The 23,284-nt window shown below is 39.1% G+C and overlaps 1 protein-coding gene across 1 annotated transcript in view; it reads right to left on the reverse strand.

Moving 5' to 3' along the window:
• Nucleotides 1–2,319: 2,319 nt before the first annotated feature.
• Nucleotides 2,320–23,284, reverse strand: part of ZC3H6 (zinc finger CCCH-type containing 6) — a 57,163-nt gene continuing 36,198 nt past the window's right edge. Inside the window, exons 7-14 of the mRNA XM_015563790.1 lie at nt 22,252–22,385; nt 18,141–18,257; nt 17,423–17,534; nt 12,335–12,444; nt 11,695–11,948; nt 10,669–11,159; nt 9,864–10,097; nt 2,320–4,604 (exon numbers count right to left, since the gene is read on the reverse strand). Coding sequence (XP_015419276.1) covers nt 3,142–4,604; nt 9,864–10,097; nt 10,669–11,159; nt 11,695–11,948; nt 12,335–12,444; nt 17,423–17,534; nt 18,141–18,257; nt 22,252–22,385 — 2,915 coding nt within the window. The 3' untranslated portion in view covers nt 2,320–3,141. The remainder of the gene's footprint in view (nt 4,605–9,863; nt 10,098–10,668; nt 11,160–11,694; nt 11,949–12,334; nt 12,445–17,422; nt 17,535–18,140; nt 18,258–22,251; nt 22,386–23,284) is intronic.

Raw genomic sequence — 23,284 nt, forward strand, 5'->3', positions numbered from 1 at the left:
CAACATTTCAAACGTAGACTGCTTTGGTTGCAGCCTAACACTGGGGTGTGGCTCAAGGGCGGGGTCACAGCGGTCCGACGGAAACAGAGTTTGAAATCACTCTAACACTTGGCTCATCTTCAAGGTTCAGAATGAGGTCCTAACTGGGAAAGCTCCAGAGACAGGAGTGTGGAGCAAAACTAAAGAAGTAATGGGAAAACATTTGCTCTGGGAATCAAAAATCAACATCCTGAATATCCTACTCTATTCAACTTCAAAGTGAACAGGCATAAAACTTCTGTCACAAACCAGTGTGAATGGTTAAGTCACATCCCAACCAATGAGTCCAATCCAGACTCTTCTAAGATGCAAGTTGCTTCTGTTATCTATAAATATTTGGCTTCTAAGAAGAGGGACATAACATACTTCTCAGCATACAATAGTATAAATCAAATTCCATGGATTTTAAAATCACAATTCACCTTAAAGAGGAGCTTAATCTTTGGGGAAAATGGCTACTATTAACTTGGTGAGAAAATAGGAAAAAAGAAACATTAAAATAATCCAGTTTGGCCCTGGCTGGTGTGGCTCAGGTTCGGCGTCGTCCCATGGAACGAAAGGTGGCTGGTTTGATTCCTGGTCAGGGCACATGCCTGGGTTGTGGGCACAATCCCCACTAGAAGGAGTGCAAAAGGCAGCTGATCAATGTTTCTCTCTCACATCAATGTTTCTCTTTCTTTCTCCCTCTCCCTTCCTCTCTCTCTAAAAATCAATAAAAAATCTTTAAAAAAATAACTGCAGTTGATAGGATGTAACAATATCTCTTAAGCTAATATTACAATTTAAAAAGCATCACAGATAGAAATCATTATTTTAAACACAAACAGCACATTTTCATATAAAATATATTGTTAAAATTGAAAGTAAGTCCAAACTTTCTTGTAAAATAGCTTCTAGGACAGTGGTTCTCAACCTTCCTAATGCTGCGACCCTTTAATACAGTTCCTCATGTTGTGGTGACCCCCAACCATAAAATTATTTTCATTGCTACTTCATAACTGTAATTTTGCTACTGTTATGAATCATAATGTAAATATCAGATATGCAGGATGTAGTTTCATTGTTACAAATTGAACATAATTAAAGCATAGTGATTAATCACAAAAACAATATGTAATTACCTATGTGTTTTCCAACGGTCTTAGGTGACCCCTGTGAAAGGGTTGTTCGACCCCCAAAGGGGTCATGATCCACAGGTTGAGAACCGCTGTTCTAGGACATTAGCTGATATAATATGGATTCAAGGATACTGAGTAAATGAACATTATTATTTGCATTAATGATTTTTAAACTTTACTTTTTAATTAACTTTTTAACATCTATTTTAGTAATAAAAAATATCTTCTGTTAAGGATTTGGATTACATTTTAGTCTTTAACAAAGATATATATAATCTATACATAATAGCAAAGATATATAATCATATATATGTATAATATATAACTACTAATATATGATTATATATATATATAAAATCTTGTTTTCTGTCAGTTTTATTCATTTCAGTGACTTTTCAATTAATAACAAAGTTTGTTTGAACAGAAAATATTTTCTATGGTGGCTTTAAACTGCATTTTTAACCTAAAAGTATTATCCAGAGCCATTTTAGACAACAATGTAGACGAAGTATAAATAGCAGAAATTCACGTTTCTTGAACAAAGTGAGCTTTGTTCACTTTTTCACTTTGTTCAGGTTGGCAGAGTCCTGTTCACTTAACCCTTTGGGAGCGCAGTATCCAAGCAAAAGGTAAAGGGTTAGGAAGTGAACATACAGGGCAGGCTTTAACATTAAACCATAGGTTCCTAGAGAAATATTTTGCTGTGTATTTTTACATCACTTCTCAAGGATAGCTGTTCACCCAAGGACTGATATCCATCACTTTCATTATCTATTGGAGGAAATGTTCCTTTTTAAGTTGCTGAAATTGTTACCAGCAAACACTGTCATAATCTTTCAGTTCAAGACATCAGTATCAGTGTAAACTGCTTCCATTATAAATAATAAATGCATAAAACTGGTAAGGCTACAATTATTTTAGACTGCAATAAATACACAAGAATGAATATGTTATTTTTCATAAAAATGCAATTTCTAACCAATTTAGGGGATTTCCAAACTCTGTTATAGAACGCCAGTCATGTGATATCTGAAAGTTTTTTTATTGGTAGCCACACAGTTGACTACAATATCTCTGTGTTTTCTTGCTATTTAAAAAAATATGGAACCTGGACACTTAAAACATTATCGATGCAATAATCACGATAGACTTTCACTGAATCTTTAAAAGTTTGTAAAAATTGCCAAGGTCATGATGAATACAATTATTATAGCTACATCATTTGAAAAAGTAATATAAATTATGCTGCTAAAGACAAAACGCATGAGCACACATAAACATCACCAGGTGACAGCAGTAACTCATAACTATTTAATATGAAAATTAATTGTAAAAAGGTATGTCAGAGAACTTGGGAATTTTCACTTCAGCAAAACAATCTACTTATATATCTCTAACTTCTATGATACAATAAAATATTTTTTAAAAGATATGACATTCAAATGCTTCATTTACACAATATTGCCCACATTAATAAAAGTGATGCCCTTAAAAATGAACTGTTCTGCTATGATTTAAAATGTTTTCTTTATTTCATTTTACATTTCTATTAGCAGTTATGTGTTGACAGAGAGGATCCTAATCAAAATACTGTTTCCCAAAAGTAATATACATCATATTGCTTGAAATGAACAACCATATAAAAGTGGTAATCATTTATCTAAACATTGATTAAGAAAGACAACTGGCATATATTCAGGCAGAGTGTCCAGTTCATGATGGTTTATTTACAAAAAAGGTATTTTTACTGAAGCTAACATGATATATAGGTTTCTATGTCACTTGCTACAGTCTCTTAAATTTATAAAAATATTATATAAAATACCACAGCCTTTAGAGGATATAACTTCATGTGGTTCTGATACTAGCAGCTGAAAAGTGTTCATAATTTAAAAATAAATAAACTATAGAGGTAAACCAGTTACAAAACAGCGAGGACTGCGATGGTCACGAGACTGAAAAGAACTGCTTAATTACACAGTAGCTAGCAAAATGGTGAAGCAGTTGGATCGAAGGTTTTAAAAACCTCTTTCAGAGATTTGTCATCTGTTTCCCCACTGGGGTCATCCTCTGGGGTGGGGCTCAGCTGTCCCAGCTGCCTGGACTGCCTGGGATCGCTGTACTGGGGTCTCATTAAGCCTGTTAACGCCTGCACAGGAAGGCTGTGCACTGCGGGGACCTGGCCTGCACAGGAGCTGCTGGGGACATGGGCCGGTGCGTCGGCCGGCCCATGGACAGTGGCCTCCGCGTCGGCAGTGGTTTTCTGTGGCAGGGCTGCTTCTCCAGGAGCGCGCTCATTTTTGTCACTGCCTTTTAAACCACCACTTTTTTTCTGGTTCTCTGCATTTTCCGTTGCTGGCTCTGGTGCAGATGATGAGCCAGGCTCCCTAGCGTCATACAAACTAATACCACTGAGAACTGAACTTGGAGTCCCCAGTGGAACACCAGCTGAAGGCGACAGTTTAGGAGTGTAGGGAGGCAAAACCCCAGGTCCAGAGTTGCTGGTTACTGCTGCCGAGGGCTGCGATGCACCAGGGCTTGACCTGGCCAAGTGAGGGGCGCACTTTGGTGTATGTGACTCCTTCGTAACTGCTTGCTGAGATACTGTGTTGTGCAGTCTGTGAAGTCTAGGATCACATTTTTTTTGTAGCCTGGGGTCTCCCAATTTACTTGCTGGGCTGTGCAAGTCCCCAAATGGTTCCAGGTAGCCTTCTCTGCTTGTTGTGTTAATTTTGGCTTTGACTGCCAATTTTGAATCCAGGGGAACTGTGCTTTGATGGAGATCGCTTTTCGAATTCCATAGCCTCTGGTCTGCTATAAGAGGGGGCAGAGGTAAGCTGATTGAAGAGACGGGGTCCGGTTTTGGTAAAGGGACTGGAAGTAAGTCCTCTGGAGCCCACACGATGTGTTTTGCGAAGTTGGGCTTGGCGAGTATGATATCCATTTTAATGTGACTGAACTGCCTCAGCTGCGACCTTGGGTCCTGGAGCACTGCCCCCGGGGGAGAGTCCAGGGGTATTAAGGAAGCTTTTTCTCTCAGTTCTCGTTCTGTGTCCTCTTCCTCATCATCTCCTCTCTTGTGTTTGATGTTAGCGCCGGAATGTGCATGATGTAAATCGCACTTTGCTGCGCCAGCAGAGGAGCTCACCTGCCCACTTCCGTTTCCTCTTGGTTTCCTGGGATCCCACACGAGTCTGAGACCCTGTGCGGGAGGCTCAGAAGACTTTCTAATGTCTTGTCTTGGGATGGTCCTAAGTCGAGGGTCAGACACCTGGTTCCCTTTACTCTTCTCTTTAGCAAGTCTTGGATCAGTAGGAGTGCAGAGTTCCAAGGAAGACTGCTGCTGACTCCTTAAAGTTTCTGTTTGTTTCTGTAACGTTTTCAGGATTGCTTTGACACTGCTCCCTTCTTCCTCTTCACTACTGGAATACCAGTTAACAGGATCATCTAAATGCAGACAAAGACTTATTATAAAGAATGAAGCATGCGGATTCGGCCTGAATTAAGCTAAAAAGGCACATGCTATTTCTGAAGTCTAACTTCAAGACAATGCATCATAGTCCCTGGCCAGTGTGGCTCAATTGGTTGGCATTGCCCCATGTGCCAGAAAGACAATGTCATCATAGAAATGCTAGGGTTTCAACACCGGAACAAGGCAGGGTGTGGTATGATGACCATCAATTTGGTTATCACACTCTGGAAAGACAGAGCTGGGATACTGGGACATGTGCAAGTCCTTCCAGCCAGAGAAAGCCAGGGCCTCTCCCGCCAATTGGCCAAGGGAACTCAGAGCCTGTGTGGTGTAACAGGCTTCAGGGAGAAGGCAAAATACTCTGGGGACAGAAGATGAAAAGATTCTGGATCTCCTTAATTCAAGTAATCCTTAAGCTCTGCATTTATTTTGATAGCAAGGGGAAGATATAAAAATATGTTTGGAAAGACAACAGAGCACTAATAATGACAGTTAAGGAAGCCATGGGAACTGAGCAAATGAGGGGCAAGGTGCAGACTCTTCACTTGTATTTTACATTTTTAGACATTTGACCTATGTGACTATATTAGCTATTCCAGCACTAAATTAAAGATATCAAACAAAACTAACACCCTGAAGTCTATATACTTGACCTTTATGAGAACATTTTGGGCCTTACTCCTAAAGTCTTTTTATCCCTCGTGTTTTGGGAACAATAAGCAGAAGGTATGATAGGGTGAGTCTCCTTCCTCTCCATTCAGACACATACAGGTCGACACTAAGTTGGACACACACACACACACACACACACACCCTAGAACAGCGGTTCTCAACCTGTGGGTCACGACCCCTTTGGCGGTCGAACGACCCTTTCACAGGGGTCGCCTAAGACCATCCTGCATATCAGATATTTACATTACAATTCATAACAGTAGCAACATTACAGTTATGAAGTAGCAACGAAAATAATTTTATGGTTGGGTCACAACATGAGGAACGGTATTTAAAGGGCCAGAAGGTTGAGAACCACTGCCCTAGAATAACCCAGGATCAATAGACCATTGCAGATATTCTTCTTTTACCTCTTTGCACTGCTTAATAATGTGTTTCTACCTCATGGAACTCTAGTGTTACCCTCTTAGTTTGAATACAGCAGTGCTCACAAAGTAAGCAATGGTGTTTAGGGTGGGGATGTGTCTTAATATAGAATACACTATGTCACAATAGCCAAAGGTTTTTTTGGGTCTCAGGGTATGGAAAACAAAGTTTAGATTCTAGGTCTCTTTCCTTCTTCTCTTGGACCTCCAGGAGGCCTAGAGCTGGGCTTGCAATTCATTTTCAATATTTCTGTAGAGTAACTTTGCTCCTCACAGAAGTTGTTACCTGACCCAAAGAGGGAAGATGCTATTTTATTCTCACTTTCATATGAACATATTTAATAAGCAGTCAAATCCCTTTTGGAATGAGAATGAATATAGAACAGAAGGAAAGTAGAACAGCAGAGCCCAACAAGCAGCAAATATTAGACAGGAAATGATGAGTAACAACTTTTTATCAAGGGACAGATACAATTTAAAGGCATTAAAATTTTATGAATATAACAACAAATACACAAAAATCCTAGCTGGTCAAGACTTTTTCTGTATATAGAGAAAACAACCTTTATAAAACATCACCAGTTGTATAATATTATAAAACTAGAGGCCCGGTGCAAGAAATTAGTGCATGGGGGAGGGGGGTGTGTGTCCCTCAGCCCAGCCTGTACCCTCTCCAATCTGGGACCTCTTGGGGGATGTCTGACTGCCAGTTTAGTCGGACATCTGGCAGTTGCACATCCCTCTCACAATTCGGGACTACTGGCTCCCAACCGCTCGCCTGCCTACCTGATTGCCCGTAATCACTCTGCCTGCTAGCCTGGTCACCCCCTAACCACTCCCCTGCCACCCTGATTGATGCCTAACTGCTCCCCTGCTGCCCAAACTACTCTCCCCTGCATGCCTGGTCGCCTTCAACTGCCCTCCCCTTCTGGCTTGGTCCCCCCTAATTGCCCTCCCCTGCAGGCCTGGGCACCCCCCCACCAACTGCCCTCCCCTGCAAGCCTGGTCGCCCTCACTGCTCTCCCCTGCAGGCCCGGTCACTCTCACTGCTCTCCCCTGCTGGCCATCTTTGACCACATGGGGCAGCCATCTTGTGCAAGGGCATAATGGTCAATTTGCATATTATCTCTTTATTATATAGGATTTTTTATCATCTAGAAAAGTTATTTTCTTGCTTATGAAAACAAAGCTCTGTAAGACTAAAAAGTTGACTGATAAATGGTTTTTTTTTAAATGAAAGTTTTAGCACTTAAAGGAATAAATATAAATTATATAGGAAATTAAGTTATTAGGTATCCCTCATTTCCCTGTGATGTTAAATGAAGAATTAATGTTACTGTATTTGAAAATATAATGAATATTTATGTAATAGCTTGTTATAGTTTTAGATAGTTATTAATAAATTTTATGTTTAAGATTTTGTAATTCGTAAGAACTGGATGCTCTAAACTTTTTCTCCTTAATTAACTAGATGCTGTACACTTATCAACATTGAAAACACTAAGGTAAACTTAGTGTCTTCATATTATCTCTTATATTGAAAAATAGAGGCCCAGTGCATGAATTCATGCACCGGGGTGGGGTCCCTCAGCCTGGCCTGCAGGATCGGGCTATCGGCTCTCCAATATCTCCCAAGGGGTCCCGGATTGTGAGAGGCTGCAGGCCAGGCTGAGGGACCCCACCAGTGCACAATCAGGGCTGGGGAGGGATGAGGGAGGTTGGCCAGCGGAGGGACCACGGGAGGGCTCCAGGGTGTATCCAGCTCCTCTCACTCAGTCCCGATTGGCCAGTCCCCAGCAACAAGCTAACCTACCAGTCGGAGTGTCTGCCCCCTGCTGATCAGTGCATGTCATAGTGACTGGTCAACTATCTGCCCCCTGGTGGTCAGTGCACATCACAGCAAGTGATTGAGTAGCCTTAGCATATCATTAGCATATTATGCTTTGATTGGTTGAACGGATGACCAGACAACCGAACACTTAGCATATTACGCTTTTATTATATAGAATAATATTCCCTAACTAGAGGCCCGGTGCATGAATTCGTGCACAGGTGGAATCCCTTGGCCTGGCTGGTGATTGGGGCCATGGGGGTGGGGAGGAGGGGCATCAGCTGGCCGGGGAGGACTGCGGGAGGTTAGCCTGCCGCTACCCCTGATCAGAGCCCTGAGGGAGGGGCCACGGGAGGTTGGCTGTGGGAGCGCACTGACCTCCAGAGGGCAGCTCCTGCATTGAGCATCTGCCCCCTGGTGGTCAATGTGCATCATAGTAACTGGTTGACCAGTTGTTCCATTCATAATGCTCGCTTAGGCTCTTATCCTATATAATAAAAGAGAAACATGTAAATTGACCATCCCTCTGCTATGCTCACCAGCCAATCAGGAGTATGCATGCAAATTAACCTGACAAAGATGGTGGTTAATTTGCATACACAGGTGCTGGGTGGAGAGCAGAATGGGAGAGCCAGCGGAGAGTGGAGCGGCTTGGGGAAATTGGCTCCCCAAGCCGCCAGAGGGAGAGCAGAGAGGGAGAGCTGGCGGCTTGTTCAAACAGTCCGGATCCGGCCCGCGGGCCGTAGTTTGCCCACGGCTGTCCTGGACACTAGCAGCGGTTCTCAACCTGTGGGTTGCGAACAATGAAAATACATCCTGCATATCAGATATTTACATTATGATTCATAACAGTAGCAAAATTACAGTTATGAAGTAGCAACGAAAATAATTTTATGGTTGGGGGGCACCACAACATGAGGAACTGTATTAAAGGGTTGCGGCATTAGGAAGGTTGAGAACCACTGCAGAGCAAAGTGAGCCTGGAGCAAGTTACTGTTGCGGTGGGGGATGGAGAGAAAGCAAAGGTCAGAGACATAAGTAAAATCAGAGTATCTAGGAAAAATTAAAGGGAAGATATCCTAAAACTTTCAGGAAATCTCCACCAATGAAGCAAAGGAAAAAAATATGCCTCTATTATTCTGTGAGCAGCAAACCAAACTGAGTTGGGGTCTCAGACAATTCGCTCATATGATTGCACAGACAGACAGAAACTCCCGGATTGGAGAGGGCTCTCCTGAGGGCTCCCGATTGGAGAGGGTGCAGGTCAGGCTGAGGAACCCCCACACTCCCCAGTGCACGAATGTCATGCACCGGGCCTCTAGTATATATAAATAATATAGCAGAATCTGAAGTGTATAGTCTATGCCCAGAAACATTCCTCTAATAACTGAATTGTTTTGAGCTTGGTCTAGAAGTCAAAATTCCTGAATTGAAAGGTGTCTTGTTCCTTTTCTATTTATTGTCTTCCAAAATAAAAAGGCCCAATAAATAGCAAGACTGCTCACTTAGGCCTTGTGCTCTAATTTCAGATCTAATCACTGGTTCAAGTCAACCCCCCTGCAATTAATTACTAATATACTGATGGCATGGAAACCACAAACAATCCCCAAGAGAGGAGCTATGAAGTAAGCTGGAAATATGAGAGATAGTTCAGAGAAACTCATTTTTTCAAACTTTAACCTATTTAAGACCATTTTAGGAACTGTGACCCAAACAGGTTGTTGAGATGCTGTATCATAACATGTGACATAGTCACTAGGGAAATGCAAATCAAAATCATAATGCAGTATCACTTCACACCTACACGGATGGCTAAAATAATAATTTCAAAAAGAGAAAATAATAAGTATAGGTGAGAATATAGTGAAGTTGCAACCCTCCTACATTGCTGGTGGGAATGTAAAATGATGCAGCCACTGTGGAAAAATTTGGTGGTTCTTCAAAAAGTTAAACATATAGTTATCAAATGACCCAGCAAGTCCACTCCTTGGTATATTTCAAAAGAAGTAAAAACATAGACTCAGCCTAACTGGTTTGGTTCAGTGGATAGAGCATCGGCCTGCGGACTGAAAGGTCCCAGGTTCGATTCCGGTCAGGGGCATGTACCTTGGTTGCCAGCACATCCCTAGTAAGGGGTGTGCAGGAGGCAGCTGATCGATGTTTCTCTCTCAACAATGTTTCTAACTCTCTATCTCTCCCCTTTCCTCTCTGTAAAAAATCAATAAAAATATATTTAAAAAAACATGGACTCAGACGCTTGTATGACAATATTCTTTGCAGCATTATGAAAAAATAACATGACATACCTTCTTCTTTGCTGGGTGCCCTCTGAGGGTGGGTGCTGCTTGGTTCTTCGTCTTCTTGGTATTTCTGAGTAAGTCTGACAAAAAGAGCTCTCTGCACTGCAGGGAGGAGGCCTGGTGCAGGCAGGGGGTCATGGCCTGTCATGCTGCTGCTGCCATCACACCCACTCCCACGGTTAGGTGAGTCTTGAACAATGGGAGGCTGATGCTGAGCAAACTCATCATGCCACATCCCATCTGCACATAATAAAGAAACAGACACTGATTCAGGCACAGTATTCCACGAGAGAGTACCACTGTGAGTTATAAGAAATTGAAGCCCTACTAATAATCACATTTGATTAGAAAATTATTATGTGATTGTAAATATTTTTAGAAGTTATCTAAAGTTCTATTGTTAAAAATGTTTGGTTAAACTTGAAGCCTTCCCTGGTATTGCGTGGTGGTTAGAGCATGGGTCCATGATCTGAAGGGTCTCGGGTTTCATTATTGGTCAAGGGCATGTGCGTGGGTTGCAGGTTTGATCCTGACCCTGGTTGGAAGACAACCAATCAATGTGTCTCTCTCACATTGATGTTTTTCTCTTTCTACCTCCCATTCTCTTTTCCACTCTCTAAAAATCAGTGGAAAAAATATCTTCGGGTGGGAATTAACAAAAGAAAGTTAAAACATATTTAAGGTCTCAATTTCATCACATTTTACTTAGACTTATTTGTTTTCATGTAGCTTTATTTAAAACATACTTCTTATCCTTTTAACGAAAGATAGGACTCTAAATATTTAGCTTGATTCTGAAAGGTACACTTACCACTAGAGTTACTGGGTGGCTGAAAATTAGGTGCACCATGCTGAGAATAGTAATTCTCATAAAACTCAGCGGGGTTTTGTAGGGAGTCGTAACTGGTGCTGAGCTGCATTTCACCAGAACCTTGCAGGTGCGATGAGCCTGGAGAACCATGATTCTCTCTGGGTACTTTCATCATGTGTTCTGGAAAGCCCGGACAATGGTAAGCACCACTCATACTTGGTACTGACAAAGGTGCATCTGGTTGAACAATTACTCCAGCTCCATGTGGACCGGGTGGCAAAGGTGGGCTCTGTGGCACTGGTAGGCCAGGAGGTCCTGCACATGGATGATGTCTAGGGGAGCCTGAGTGCATCACAGGAATACTGTGTCCCTGAGACATATTAGGTTCGGGACCTGGACTTGACCCAGAACTGTAGATATGCTGAGGATGTGGGCTGCTTTCCTGATATTGTGGTCCTGGTGGCGAGTCACTGCTATAAAATGCTGGTGGTCTGTAGACAGAAAGAATAATATTTCTTAGTTCAAAGAAAAGAGGCAAACAAGAATGTCACATTTTTAAATGGTTACATGTGTTTTCTAAGAAGGCATTTATTTCATATTACCTATAGAACTGGAAGGACCAACATGTACATCCTGCTGTGTTTTAGCCCATAGTTTTCTAAGTTGCTGCTTATTAACTATTGTTCTAAAATCGTATTCATTACTGCTTTTGAAAAATGCAGAAAGTACAAAGATAAATAAGAAACACCCCTAATCCCATCACCCAGAGATAAATGTTTTGACTGGGTCTCTTCTAGTCCTCATCGCTGTGAGGAGGTTCTGAAGCTGGCTCAGGATTCTATAGAGAAAGCCAAGAGGCGGCAGCAGAGGACAGGCAGGAGGATGTGGGAAGAAGCAATCAGGTGTGTGCTAGACAGCTGCTATCTCTACCTGATCTTACGCGCACGATTAACATGGACACAAGTTAGTTTCTTAATAAGTATTTCTAGGGAGAAAATGCCACCATTTTTGAAAATGTTAACTTACTTCTTCCCAATCTTATGTGCTAAGTCCACAGTAGGTTTTACAACTATTTCAAAAAGAGATGGGATTTTCTTGAAATCATCAGAGAGATCTGTCTGAAAGTCATCTTCAGGATCAGAAAAGGGAAAGTGCTCTGCTGGGGTTGGCAGGAGCCCCACTCCTGGAGGTGGTTTGGGAAGAGGGGTTATGCCGCGCTTCCTAAGTTCCTCTAACTCTCTTTCATCCTCATTTGTGGGGTCCTCTTCAGTGTTCAACACCTGAAAATAATTGGCAAAGATTACCACATAAAAACAAACTATCTTCCTCACGTTTAACATTGTGAAGAGTTCAGTAAATTAGTTCTATTAATAGGAAAATATAACATTAAGCTGCATGGGTCACACACAAACTCATTTTCATAAAGAGAATGAAATTCAAAGAGGTAAAGGATATTTCTCAAAGTAAACTAGGTTTTTAACAGCAAAACAAGGATGAGAATAAAAGATTCTTAATTCCTAGCCCAATATTCTGCTTTTCTAAAACACTGTATTAATGAAACATGAAATAACAAATCCCTGACTTATGAGCAGTTTTATAAAACACGATTCAAGTCAAATGAATCTGTAGAGAGACTTAACAATCAAGGAACAAAAACATTACTTACTTTGTCCAAAAGTTTCCTCGTTTCCTTTGTCAAATCATCATGTGAAAATTTACACTTGTCTCCTTGGTAACATTTTGCTCCACTATGATAGAACTTGCATGGAAATTCATGTAAATAAAAATATTAAGGAACAGACCAAATAAAATAAAATTCTAATATTTTTAAGCCAAAAAACATAACTGTGCTGAATCAGTAAGACTCCATAATTATATACAGTGGGGCCTTGACTTACGAGTGTCCCGACTAATGAGTTTTTTGAGATACCAGCTATCTCTTGGCTGATTTTTTGCATTGAGTTGACAGAGTAATTTGAGTTAACGAGCTCCTTAATGAGCTCGGTCTCGGAACAAATTAAACTTGTAAGTCAAGGCCCCACTGTATTATACTGAATTTTCTATAATCACATCAGATAATTTAAGATGAAATATTTTAGTTATGCTGCAAAATATTCAAAAAATTTAAAATCTCTCTTACTTTATTAAAACTAGAAAACAAATTTAAAAGAAATATAATGGTTATAGTATTTATAATGTTTATGCAAGTCCTGTTACTTTCCACAATAAAGTATTATGCAGAACAAATACATTTTATAGCAAGAACTCATACCTATGAAGAATAACAGGCTTGATATGTCATGTTAAAGTTAACCCAACAATGAGAGCTACAGACTAGTCTGACTTAAAGGGTAGTCACCTAAGGTTTTGGAGACAAAATTCTAAAAAAAATATTAACTCTAGAAGTATGGTGAAAATATATATCATTTTCACATGGCATATGTTCAGAGAGAACTCCTGGATGGTTTTAGGAAATTTATTACTATAATCATCACACTGATAAGTTCAAAAGAAAAAATTACACGATTATCTTAGCAAGTGCAAATGGCGACTAATACAATTCAAAGTCCTCATTTGATTTAAAAAAATCTTAGTAAAGTAAGAATATACTTAACTTGATTTTTAAAAATATCTATCTTAAAACCATAGCCACAAGCTAAAGCAAAAGGACATTATCATTAAAATTGTGTACTATGTCTGCCATAATCATCACTATTTAACATTATTCTGGACATGTATCCAATACAATTAAAACAGGAGATATAAATTATCATATTTACAGATGGTATGACTGTGGGGAAAACTGTAAGGATAGACTGAAAGCATTTAGAAACAGAGTAATAAGGTGTCTGGTTTTTAAAGAAATATGTCAGATCTGAAAAAATGTTTTCTTTTTTTAAAAAATATTTTTATTGAAGGAAGAGGGAGAGGGAGAGAGAGAGAGGGAGAGAGAGAGAGAGAGAGAGAGAGAGAGGGGGAAACATCAATGATGAGAGAGAATCACTGACTGAGTACCCCTGCACACACTGTACTGAGGATTGAGCCTGCAACCCAGGCATGTACCCTGACGGAGAATCGAACCAGCAGCCTCTTGGTTCCTGGGTTGATGCTCAACCATTGAGCCACCTGGCCAGGCTGTTTTCTTTTTCTTGAATAAAACATATTTATTAGAACATTTTAATCAGGAAAGGAAGATTGCTTGCCCTACTAATTATTAACCATACTCTTATAGAGGGGACTGGTCAATTAGTAGTATAGAAGCTGAACTGTGCATACAGGGAAATTTAGGCTCTGGTAAAGGTGCCATTTTAATTCACTGAAGATGAGACAATGAGTTAACCATTTGGAAAAAATTAGGTCCTTAATGCACATCATATATCAAAATAGAATCCTTATGAAGTAAATGTTAAAGATACAACCTTCACAATCATAGCTCGATCACATTTTTAGAAAAATTATGTTTAAATGTATACATCCATCCATTCACAAATGCATACATCTAGTTGTAGAAAAAAAATCCAAAAGACTTTATGCCATATTGTTAGCATAATTATTCCTGAAGAATGAGATTATTTGGAATTTTTTAAAAAGTTAACCTGAAAATTATCAAACATATACCAAAGGAAAGCAAATAATACAATTAGCTCGCTCAGACTGCCCGTGTAAGTTCATCACCTGGCAATTTTGTGAGATCTATGCCACACCCCCCCATACTCTCCTCAGACCTCTCCATCAAAAAACACTGGAGTATCCAAAGCATATTCCAAACACATTCAATCTGTGGATATTTCCATGTTTATTTCAAACAGATAAGGAATATTTTTCTAATAATCACAACCCATCATTAATATGAAAAATACTTTAATTTTATCTACTACCCTGTCAATATACAAATATTTTAGACTGTTTCAAAAAAAGCTCTTTTTATAATTGCTTTGTTTAGATTAAGATCCAAACGTGGTCCACAAATTGCATCTGGTTAACATATATCTCAAGTTCTTTAATTGATCTATCGCAGTTCCCCTCCCTTTTTATTTTTATACTAGAGGCCCGGTGCATGAAATTCATGCACTGGGTAGGGGGTGGGGGGTCCCTCAGCCCAGCCTGATGCCTTTCACAGTCCGGGAGCCCTCAGGGGTGGGAGGTGACCCAGCGATCAGGGGAAGGCTACGCCCCCATCACAACTCTGCTGTTGCCACTGCTGGCAGTGCAAGCCTCGGCCGGCCCTGGTTACCTGTGCTGCGGGCTGGCCCTGGGCAGCTGGGCAGCCACCATCTGAGGCTTGCTTGTGCCTCGGGCCGGCCCTGAGTGGCGGGGTTGAGGGGACTGGGCACCGTCATCTTTGAGGGCGTGGCAGTCAATTAGCATATTCCCTCCTTATTGGCTGTGGGTGCCACCATCTTTGAGGGCGTGGGAGTCAATTAACATATTCCCTCCTTATTGGCTGTGGGCACTGCCATCTTTGCGATGGTGTGAGGGTCAATTAGCATATTTCCTCTTTATTAGATAGGATCATTTATTTGTTAATTTTAACATTTGTCATTGATGTTAAAATAAATACTCCAGATTGCATCAAGAGGCATTTGATGCCCAGCTGTTTCTTTTTTTTTTTAATATATATTTTATTGATTTTTTACAGAGAGGAAGGGAGAGAGATAGAGAGTTAGGAACATCGATGAGAGAGAAACATCAACCAGCTGCCTCCTGCACATCTCCCACTGGGGATGTGCCCGCAACCCAGGTACATGCCCCTGACTGGAATCGAACCTGGGACCTTTCAGTCCACAGGCCGACGCTCTATCCACTGAGCCAAACCAGTTCCGGCCCCAGCTGTTTCTTTTTAATGTTAAGGCTGATGGGTTGGAGCAGGTGTTGTCAGTCCCATTCATCAATTACAAAATTTCTCATCAACTTTTCATCTAATGGTTTTAATAGCCATCAGTAATTACTGCCCAAATCTATTAATTCACCAAAATATGCAAAATGGTAGGATCTATGTCAGAGGGTGAAGTCGTTTGTAATTGTGCCAACACAGCCCTGCTCTTCTCCACAAGGGTGGCCCCATTTTGAATTCCTGCCAACAAAGTCTGAGGATGTCTATTGTATCACAGCCTTGCTAACAATCTTTGCTGTCCCCTTTTTTGGGGGGGGTGGGGGGGAGGATTTTTGCAAATCTGGTAACTGCAAATGGTATCTTGGGCAGAGATAAATTGCATTTCTCTTATTATGAACTAGAGGTCCAGTGCATGAAATTCGTGCACAGGTATGGTCCTTAGTGGCTGCTGGCTGCCGGCTGGGGCCTCCCTTCTTTCTACGCCCCCCCTGGTGGTTAGCACATGTCACAACGAGTGATCCAACTCCCAGTTTCCCAGTCAAACTCCTGAGGGGACACTTTGCATATTAGCCTTTTATATAGATAGGTTTGAGCATCTTTTCATGTTTTGGATCATTTGCATTTCTCTCTATGAATTATCTGTATGTCTTATCCCATTTTTCTTCTCAATTTTTAGAAGCTCATATATCAAACTTTTGTGATATAAGATGCAAACAACTTTTCCCATTTTATTATTTATCTTTTACTTTGCTTATGTCAGATATTTGTATGTAAAATTAAAAATTTTTATACTGTCCATTTTTCAGTCTTTTTTCTCATTGCTTCTGGATTTTAAGTCATACTTCTGTTCTGGAGTATAAAGGAACCCATCCACACACTCCTCTGGTATTTGTATGGCTTTATCTTTACATTTAGATCAATGATATCAGGAATTTTTTACTTTCTTCTTTTACATTATTTTTGTACTAGACAAGACTATTTTAAATTGTATCTGGAAAAATAAACATGAGAATCTACCAAATATCAAGTGTACTGGTGAGGCGGAAATAATCTCATCAAAGCAGCAGAGATAGGAAGACGAACAGACCATGGGGCCAAATAGAAACTCTAGAACAAAACCATACACATAACATTTCATCATAATAAAGATGGAGTTTCAGTTTGAGGGAGAAAGGCTCCATTAGTCATCAAAGGCAGTGAAAAACCAGCTTCTCTCTCTCTTGCACTCTCTCTCTCTCTCTGTACACACACACACACACACGCACACACACACATATATTTTAAGGAACTATAAACATATAGTGAAATACCAATTTGAATGGGGGCAGGTGTACAATTTAGATGTATAGATTTCTAAAGAAAGAACTGAGGAAGAATATACAGTGATAATTAGGGGTAAGATTTGATGAGACTGATTTTATAATGTTTTACAATGATAATTTATTACTTATGAACCTAAGTAAAAATAATAAAGTCATAACATAAATACAGGGTATCCCCTAAAATGTAGACACATACTTTGAATAATTATAAAGACAGTATTTATTAAAATACATTTCATTTTCAAAATTGAGCTATCAGCTGTTAAAGCATGTATACATTTTTTAGGGACACTCTGTATTTTGCCAACTCTTTCAGGAACCCATGCTATTGAAATACATATAAGTGTATATTAAATACAAAGTACCTTTATTTCACAGACTTTTCTCCACAGGGATGTTACTTATTTCATTTCCCGAAAGCAAAAAACTCAGCTTCCCCTTCTAAAGTACAAAGGCTGACTAGACTTAGTTTGTGTAATGTGTTGTTTTAAATTTAAAATCAAACTAGGCTTTCTAGGTTGTACTTAGGATTTTTCAAATCCTCAATGATTTTTTCAAACCTCAATATTTTGGTTAACATATTTTCAGTAAAGGATATTATGCATGTAAATGCAGTTCTCCCCTTTCGTACAATATCCTTGTAAATAAAATCTGCAGATCTCTTTCCTCTTCTCCAACTCTGCATCATGATCAAATTTACATTGATCTCCCTGTTCCAAAAAGAAATGAAAGGAGGAAACAAAGAGAAAAAAAGAAACAACTGAATTGAATTTTCTCCATGGCATTTCACAGCGGAACTATGGTTATATCTTCAGTCTTTAAATAATGAGCTAATAATCCAAACAATTCCTTAAGAGTTTTTGCCCAAGATGGTGGGTGTGGCTACTAGTATGTGCAAAGGCAGCACAGTGCAGGCTCAGGGGCATCTGCCCACTCACCATGTCTAGCTGAGCTACTATGGGGACTAATTTAACCATCTGGTGTAGCCGTGTTTACAATGGGTCAGAAATAGTAACCACTTTCTAGGGTTGCTATAAACATTCAAACATTTAATATTAGTAATCCACTTTGAACAGGACTTGCCACACAATCAGCAGTGTGTTTATTAAATAAAATATAATTTCAACAAATTACACCAATATCCCAAAATATAATTAAATGAGTTCTGATGTATAGTATTTCCATTAGATACATTGTGAAGAACCAGTTTTATTACAACTAAATGAGAAATGAAAAAAAACAATCACCCCCAAAAGGTTTAAATTTTAAAGAGCATTTTGGAAGTGAAACAATTTATGATACCCCTCTGAATTTACCTTAATACATCTCCCTTCCAGAAAGTATTTACAGATTTGTTTTCCTTTGTGTTCCACTGTGTGCTGATTAATAAATTCCTGAGTCATCACCTTCCATTTTTTCCCTGGTTTATTATACTGCAAGAAAATTTTTTTATTTAAGTACAACATATATTAAATAGGTATTAAAATGTACAGTCAAATGAATCTGGAAAGCAGTTCAAATTCATTATTAAAAATGGGCAAGATGGGACATTCTGAGGTTACTCATTTATTTGGAGAGAGATATGCTTCTAGTGAACAGCATATGCTACTAGTGGTTGCAAAGAACTCTATTTCTATTTTAAGGAGAATGTATAACTACATTTTAAAGCATAAAATTATGAAAAGCTTGAAAATTAACAATAATACTCCATTTTGGCAAAGAAACAATATAGTGTTGATAGGTATGTTATAAAAGACTTAAAATTTCCATATTGTTTGACACAGAATTTGTACTTTATAGGATTATTCTAAAGGAATTATCAGGAAGGCACACAAAGATTTATTCATAAATATAACAATGGCAGAATTACTTACATAGTAAAAAACAAAAACAAAAAAACCCACCACACCAAACAAACAAAAACCCTAGAAACATTTTACACATCCAAAATGAATCCCAATTTTATAATAAAAATAAAAAACAAAAAAATATACCCACATTGAATAGTGTATGTCTCTAGATGATTCTCTTAAAAATTAGATTATTTTGGCCGAAACTGGTTTGGCTCAGTGGATAGAGCGTCGGCCTGCGGACTGAAGAGTCCCAGGTTTGATTCCGGTCAAGGGCATGTACCTGGGTTGCGGGCACATCCCCAGTAGGAGATGTGCAAGAGGCAGCTGATCGATGTTTCTCTCTCATCAATGTTTCTAACTCTCTATCTCTCTCCCTTCCTCTCTGTAAAAAATCAATAAAATATATTTTAAAAAATAGATTATTTTGTACTTTCTTTAGAGAAAAAAAATCCTCAGTGAGGATGTATTACCTTTAATTTATAAATTTTAAAAAATTAAGGAAAAAAGTGTATGATGGCAAATCCCACAGCCCTATGTTTTCCTTTGTTCTCCTCAGGTGCCAACTTGACTTCTGTGAGTATAGGAAGACTGAGTCACGACAGGGGATGGGGCTTGGCCGTGCTAAGGACTGCCATTCACGTGGCCATGAAGCAGCACTGTTCACTGAGCGCCCATGTGTGTGCCTGGCGCACCGTAGAAGTGCAGTGACTATTTGCTCTCCTGATATGATTCCAGTTTCCCTTTTCCCTCAATTTACTAGAAGACAGAGAACAATATTGCACAATCTACTGAAATAGGAAATTGTCTCAAAGCAAACACTTTGAGCAACAGATGGTCAGATTTACACCTGATCCTCAATGCTCAGAGCAGAAGTATCCATTTTACTGTAAGAATTCTTTTAAAAAGCACAATACCAAGAAAACATAATCCTTGAGGTTCTTTTTAAAAATATAAGTATACCTAAATTGCCCCAGGAGAGAATAAAATTGTGTATACTTTACTCTTACATATCACTGAAAATATCTTAAATCTATGTAAATTTGACTTACAAACATTTTCTATTTCTGGTTCACTTAAAAAAAGTAGATATAAATGACCAGCTCACATATCCCATCTGTATAAAGAATCGTGGCTATAATGAAATAGACAGCTGAAGAGAATTCATTATGCAAAGCCAGTGAGCCAACCTGAGAAATATACTCTGAAATTAAACAGTAAAAATACCTAGTGATTATCATCAAAGAACTCCCTAAAAATGCACCAAGTAGTACTTAGGCTTTATTAATTTAATACTGCATGTACTCTCATTTTGTCTCTTTCTGTCAGTCTATGTTACTTTCTAATGATATGCCTCGGTGTTTTAATAGAGGATTGTAGTTTTTGTTTTGTTTTCCAGTTTAGTTCTGCTTAAATGAGTAGAATATATCTCAGTATACATAACTATGAGAACTCTAACTATAATCAAGGTATTCTAGAAAACCTAAGCAACTTTAACAAATACAATTTTAGAACAAAATAAAGTTCCCAGAAGATCTGATCTATTAAGTTTGAGCCTACAGAAGGACCACAAATGTCCTCTTATTAAGTAAAAGCTGAAAGGACGGCAGAAGTCACCGGTTTATCACCTTCACTGGACAGATAATGACAACTGCAGATTAGAGAAGTTAGTGATTTACCAAAAGTCACATGGCACATTAGCAGCTCTGCAGTAACTTATACATCTCTTAAGAAAACACAAACTCAAGAAAGAGGGAGAGAAGGGAAAGGTGAAGGGAGAGAAGAAAACCCAACCCACTACTGGGTCTTCTAAATTTACTCTAAAGCATGTATTATATTGGTACAATGAACAAAAGCATAAAAGATTTTTAAAAGTATATAAGGAAGGGGAAATGGAAGGATCTACCAGGAAAAGAACACATATTTATAGAAAATTTAATAGCTACCATAAAGACTAAACAATTTTAAGAATTTTATGGCCAACAGAATAAATAGTAAGTCTTTAAAATCCAGGAAAAGTTTGCGTGTTCTGTACCCTTGAGTTTGCAAGGAATTAGTGTAGATGTGCAGGTATTCCCGAACTTATCTGGCCTCTGGGGCTCTTATACTTCCTCAAAAGACTAGGATGGAAGTGGATCTATGCCAGCCACTCGGCATGTCCACCCAACCCTGCATGGGTCTGAACATAAGCACTCTCACCCTTGTTTCCAAGATCACAAAAAGAAATCTCTCATGACAACCAATAAATGGACAGTTGATGACATATTTTAATCTCGATAAACAAAAAAATAGTCTAAATCTAATGACTGAAAAAGAATTTATTGTGATTTTCTATTACATGACAAAGCATCTTTTAGTTGTAGGCCAGATCTGTAAACATCTAAAATGTTAGCTTGAAGGGGCCCTTACAGTTAATACTGTATGTATTCTCATTTTAGCAAACTGAAGCTCACAGAGACAGGCAGAAACTTGCTCGAAGCCATGCTTTCCTGGAAGTTATTTTCCCCCAGGTATAGGGTAGGTAATGCATGTAAAAGAAGGCTTACTTAGAAAGTATTCATACTAATTTGGTCTAGGGAGTGCAGCACATTCTGGAGGTCAACTGGTATAGAAGATGGACAGGCAGGTTAGAATCATCCAAAAAGATTTTTAACAGTCTATAATGTTCAAAGTTACTATTCCACAGAACATGAACAGGCTTATTTGTGCCTAACCTGCGCAGAGCCCTTAATATGTCAATGATGACTGAGAATCCTAAGGGAAGAGTGGTATGTGCAGAGTTTCACAAATTTATCTGGGCCTCAACTTCCTTTTTTAGGCCACACTTACTAACATTTCCCTAAGTAGTACCTTAAGGAGTACATATTAAGAAATCTTTACCCATTATCTTTAAGCCCAGAGATCAGAAAACCAAGCATTTTAAATTACAATAGATTGCTATCCCCTTGCTCTCAACTAAGGTTGCGGCTTTATAACCCACCCTTATCTGTGAATTCAGTCAGACCTCACTGGATCTGTGGGCAGAATACAGACTACAGAAAGTAGCTACACAGTTGAAATGTACACATCTGAGTTCAAGTTAACATATATTTATTTGCTATCTACCATATGGGTAGTTCATAAATTCATCTTTCCAACCATTTATATTTCCTTTTCTTCTCTTTTAATGCTTTCAACTTCAGTTAGCTAATTTACTACTGTCTCTCTTCTTGGCCTGCTACATATTGAGCTATTACCATTTTACCATCTGCATCTGGCGAAGACAACTCCTAGGAAAGGAAAGCCCAACAGAGAACTAACAGAACATGTTTTTGCTTTCCAAATATATCACTGTTATTTTGAACTGCTTGCAAACATATCAGTATTATTTCAAAGTCACCTAAATTTGCATCTCTATATTATAATCATGACTAATTAAAAAACAATTACTTTTTGGAATTTATTTATATTAATTTGATCTGAACTAAGAATGATTCATTTTACTAGAAAAGTAGCATTAAAATCGAATGCCTTATTTGTAGCCAAATAGGTTAAATGATGGAGAAGCTAATCTCCTCATTATGTATAAACTCAGTACCTCTTGAAAGTCATCCATTCCTGAAAACATACTGGGCCCTTTGCTGACTCTTCCCCCACGGTCTTTGCGTTTGATTTTCTTCAGCAAACCTCGTCCACGACCAACATTAAAACTTTTAAGCCTCTGTTCAGTACCTAAAAAAGTTAAAATGTACTTCAAATACTATAGAAAAACAGTACACCTGTCAATATATTAGTTTATTGGAAACAGCTGTTGGGTGTTTTTTTTTGGTTAATCCTCACCTGAGGATAATTTTTTTCTAGTGCTTTTAGAAAGAGTGGTAGGAAAGGAAGAAAGGAGGGAGGGAGGGAAGGTGGGAGAGGGAGAGAGAGGGAGAGAGAGGGAGAGAGAGAGAGAGAGAGAGAGATCAACTGACACATCCCTTGGTTGCCTCCAGCACGTACCCTGGTCAGGGCACGAGATCGAACCTGCAACCCAGATACCTGCCCTTGACCGGGAATCAAACCCAAGACCCTTCAGTGTGTGGCTGATGCTCTAACCACTAAGCACACCAGCCAGGGCAACACCTTATTTTTTAACAGTCTATAATGTACAGTGCATCTTTCTCCTCTAAATTCAATGAAAAAAATTATTTCAATCTTTACATGTTAAAACTTTCTGGGCATTGCTTCTTACACTTTTGTTTTTTTATTTTTATTTATTTTTATTTTATTTTTTAAATTTTTTTTTAAAAATATATTTTATTGATTTCTTACAGAGAGGAAGGGAGAGAGATAGAGTTAGAAACATCGATGAGAGAGAGACATCGATCAGCTGCCTCCTGCACATCCCCCACTGGGGATGTGCCCGCAACCCAGGTACATGCCCTTGACCGGAATCGAACCTGGGACCTTTCAGTCCACAGGCTGACGCTCTATCCACTGAGCCAAACCGGTTTCGGCTACACTTTTGTTTTTTAATCCTCACCCAAGAATATGTTTTCATTGATTTTTTAGACAGAAAGGAAGAGAGAGAAACTTCGATGTGAGAAACATTGGTCAGTTGCCTCCCATACAGGTCCTGACCTGTATGG

Source organism: Myotis davidii, unplaced genomic scaffold (genome assembly GCF_000327345.1).
Source record: "Myotis davidii unplaced genomic scaffold, ASM32734v1 scaffold939, whole genome shotgun sequence".
Taxonomy (NCBI): domain Eukaryota; kingdom Metazoa; phylum Chordata; class Mammalia; order Chiroptera; family Vespertilionidae; genus Myotis; species Myotis davidii.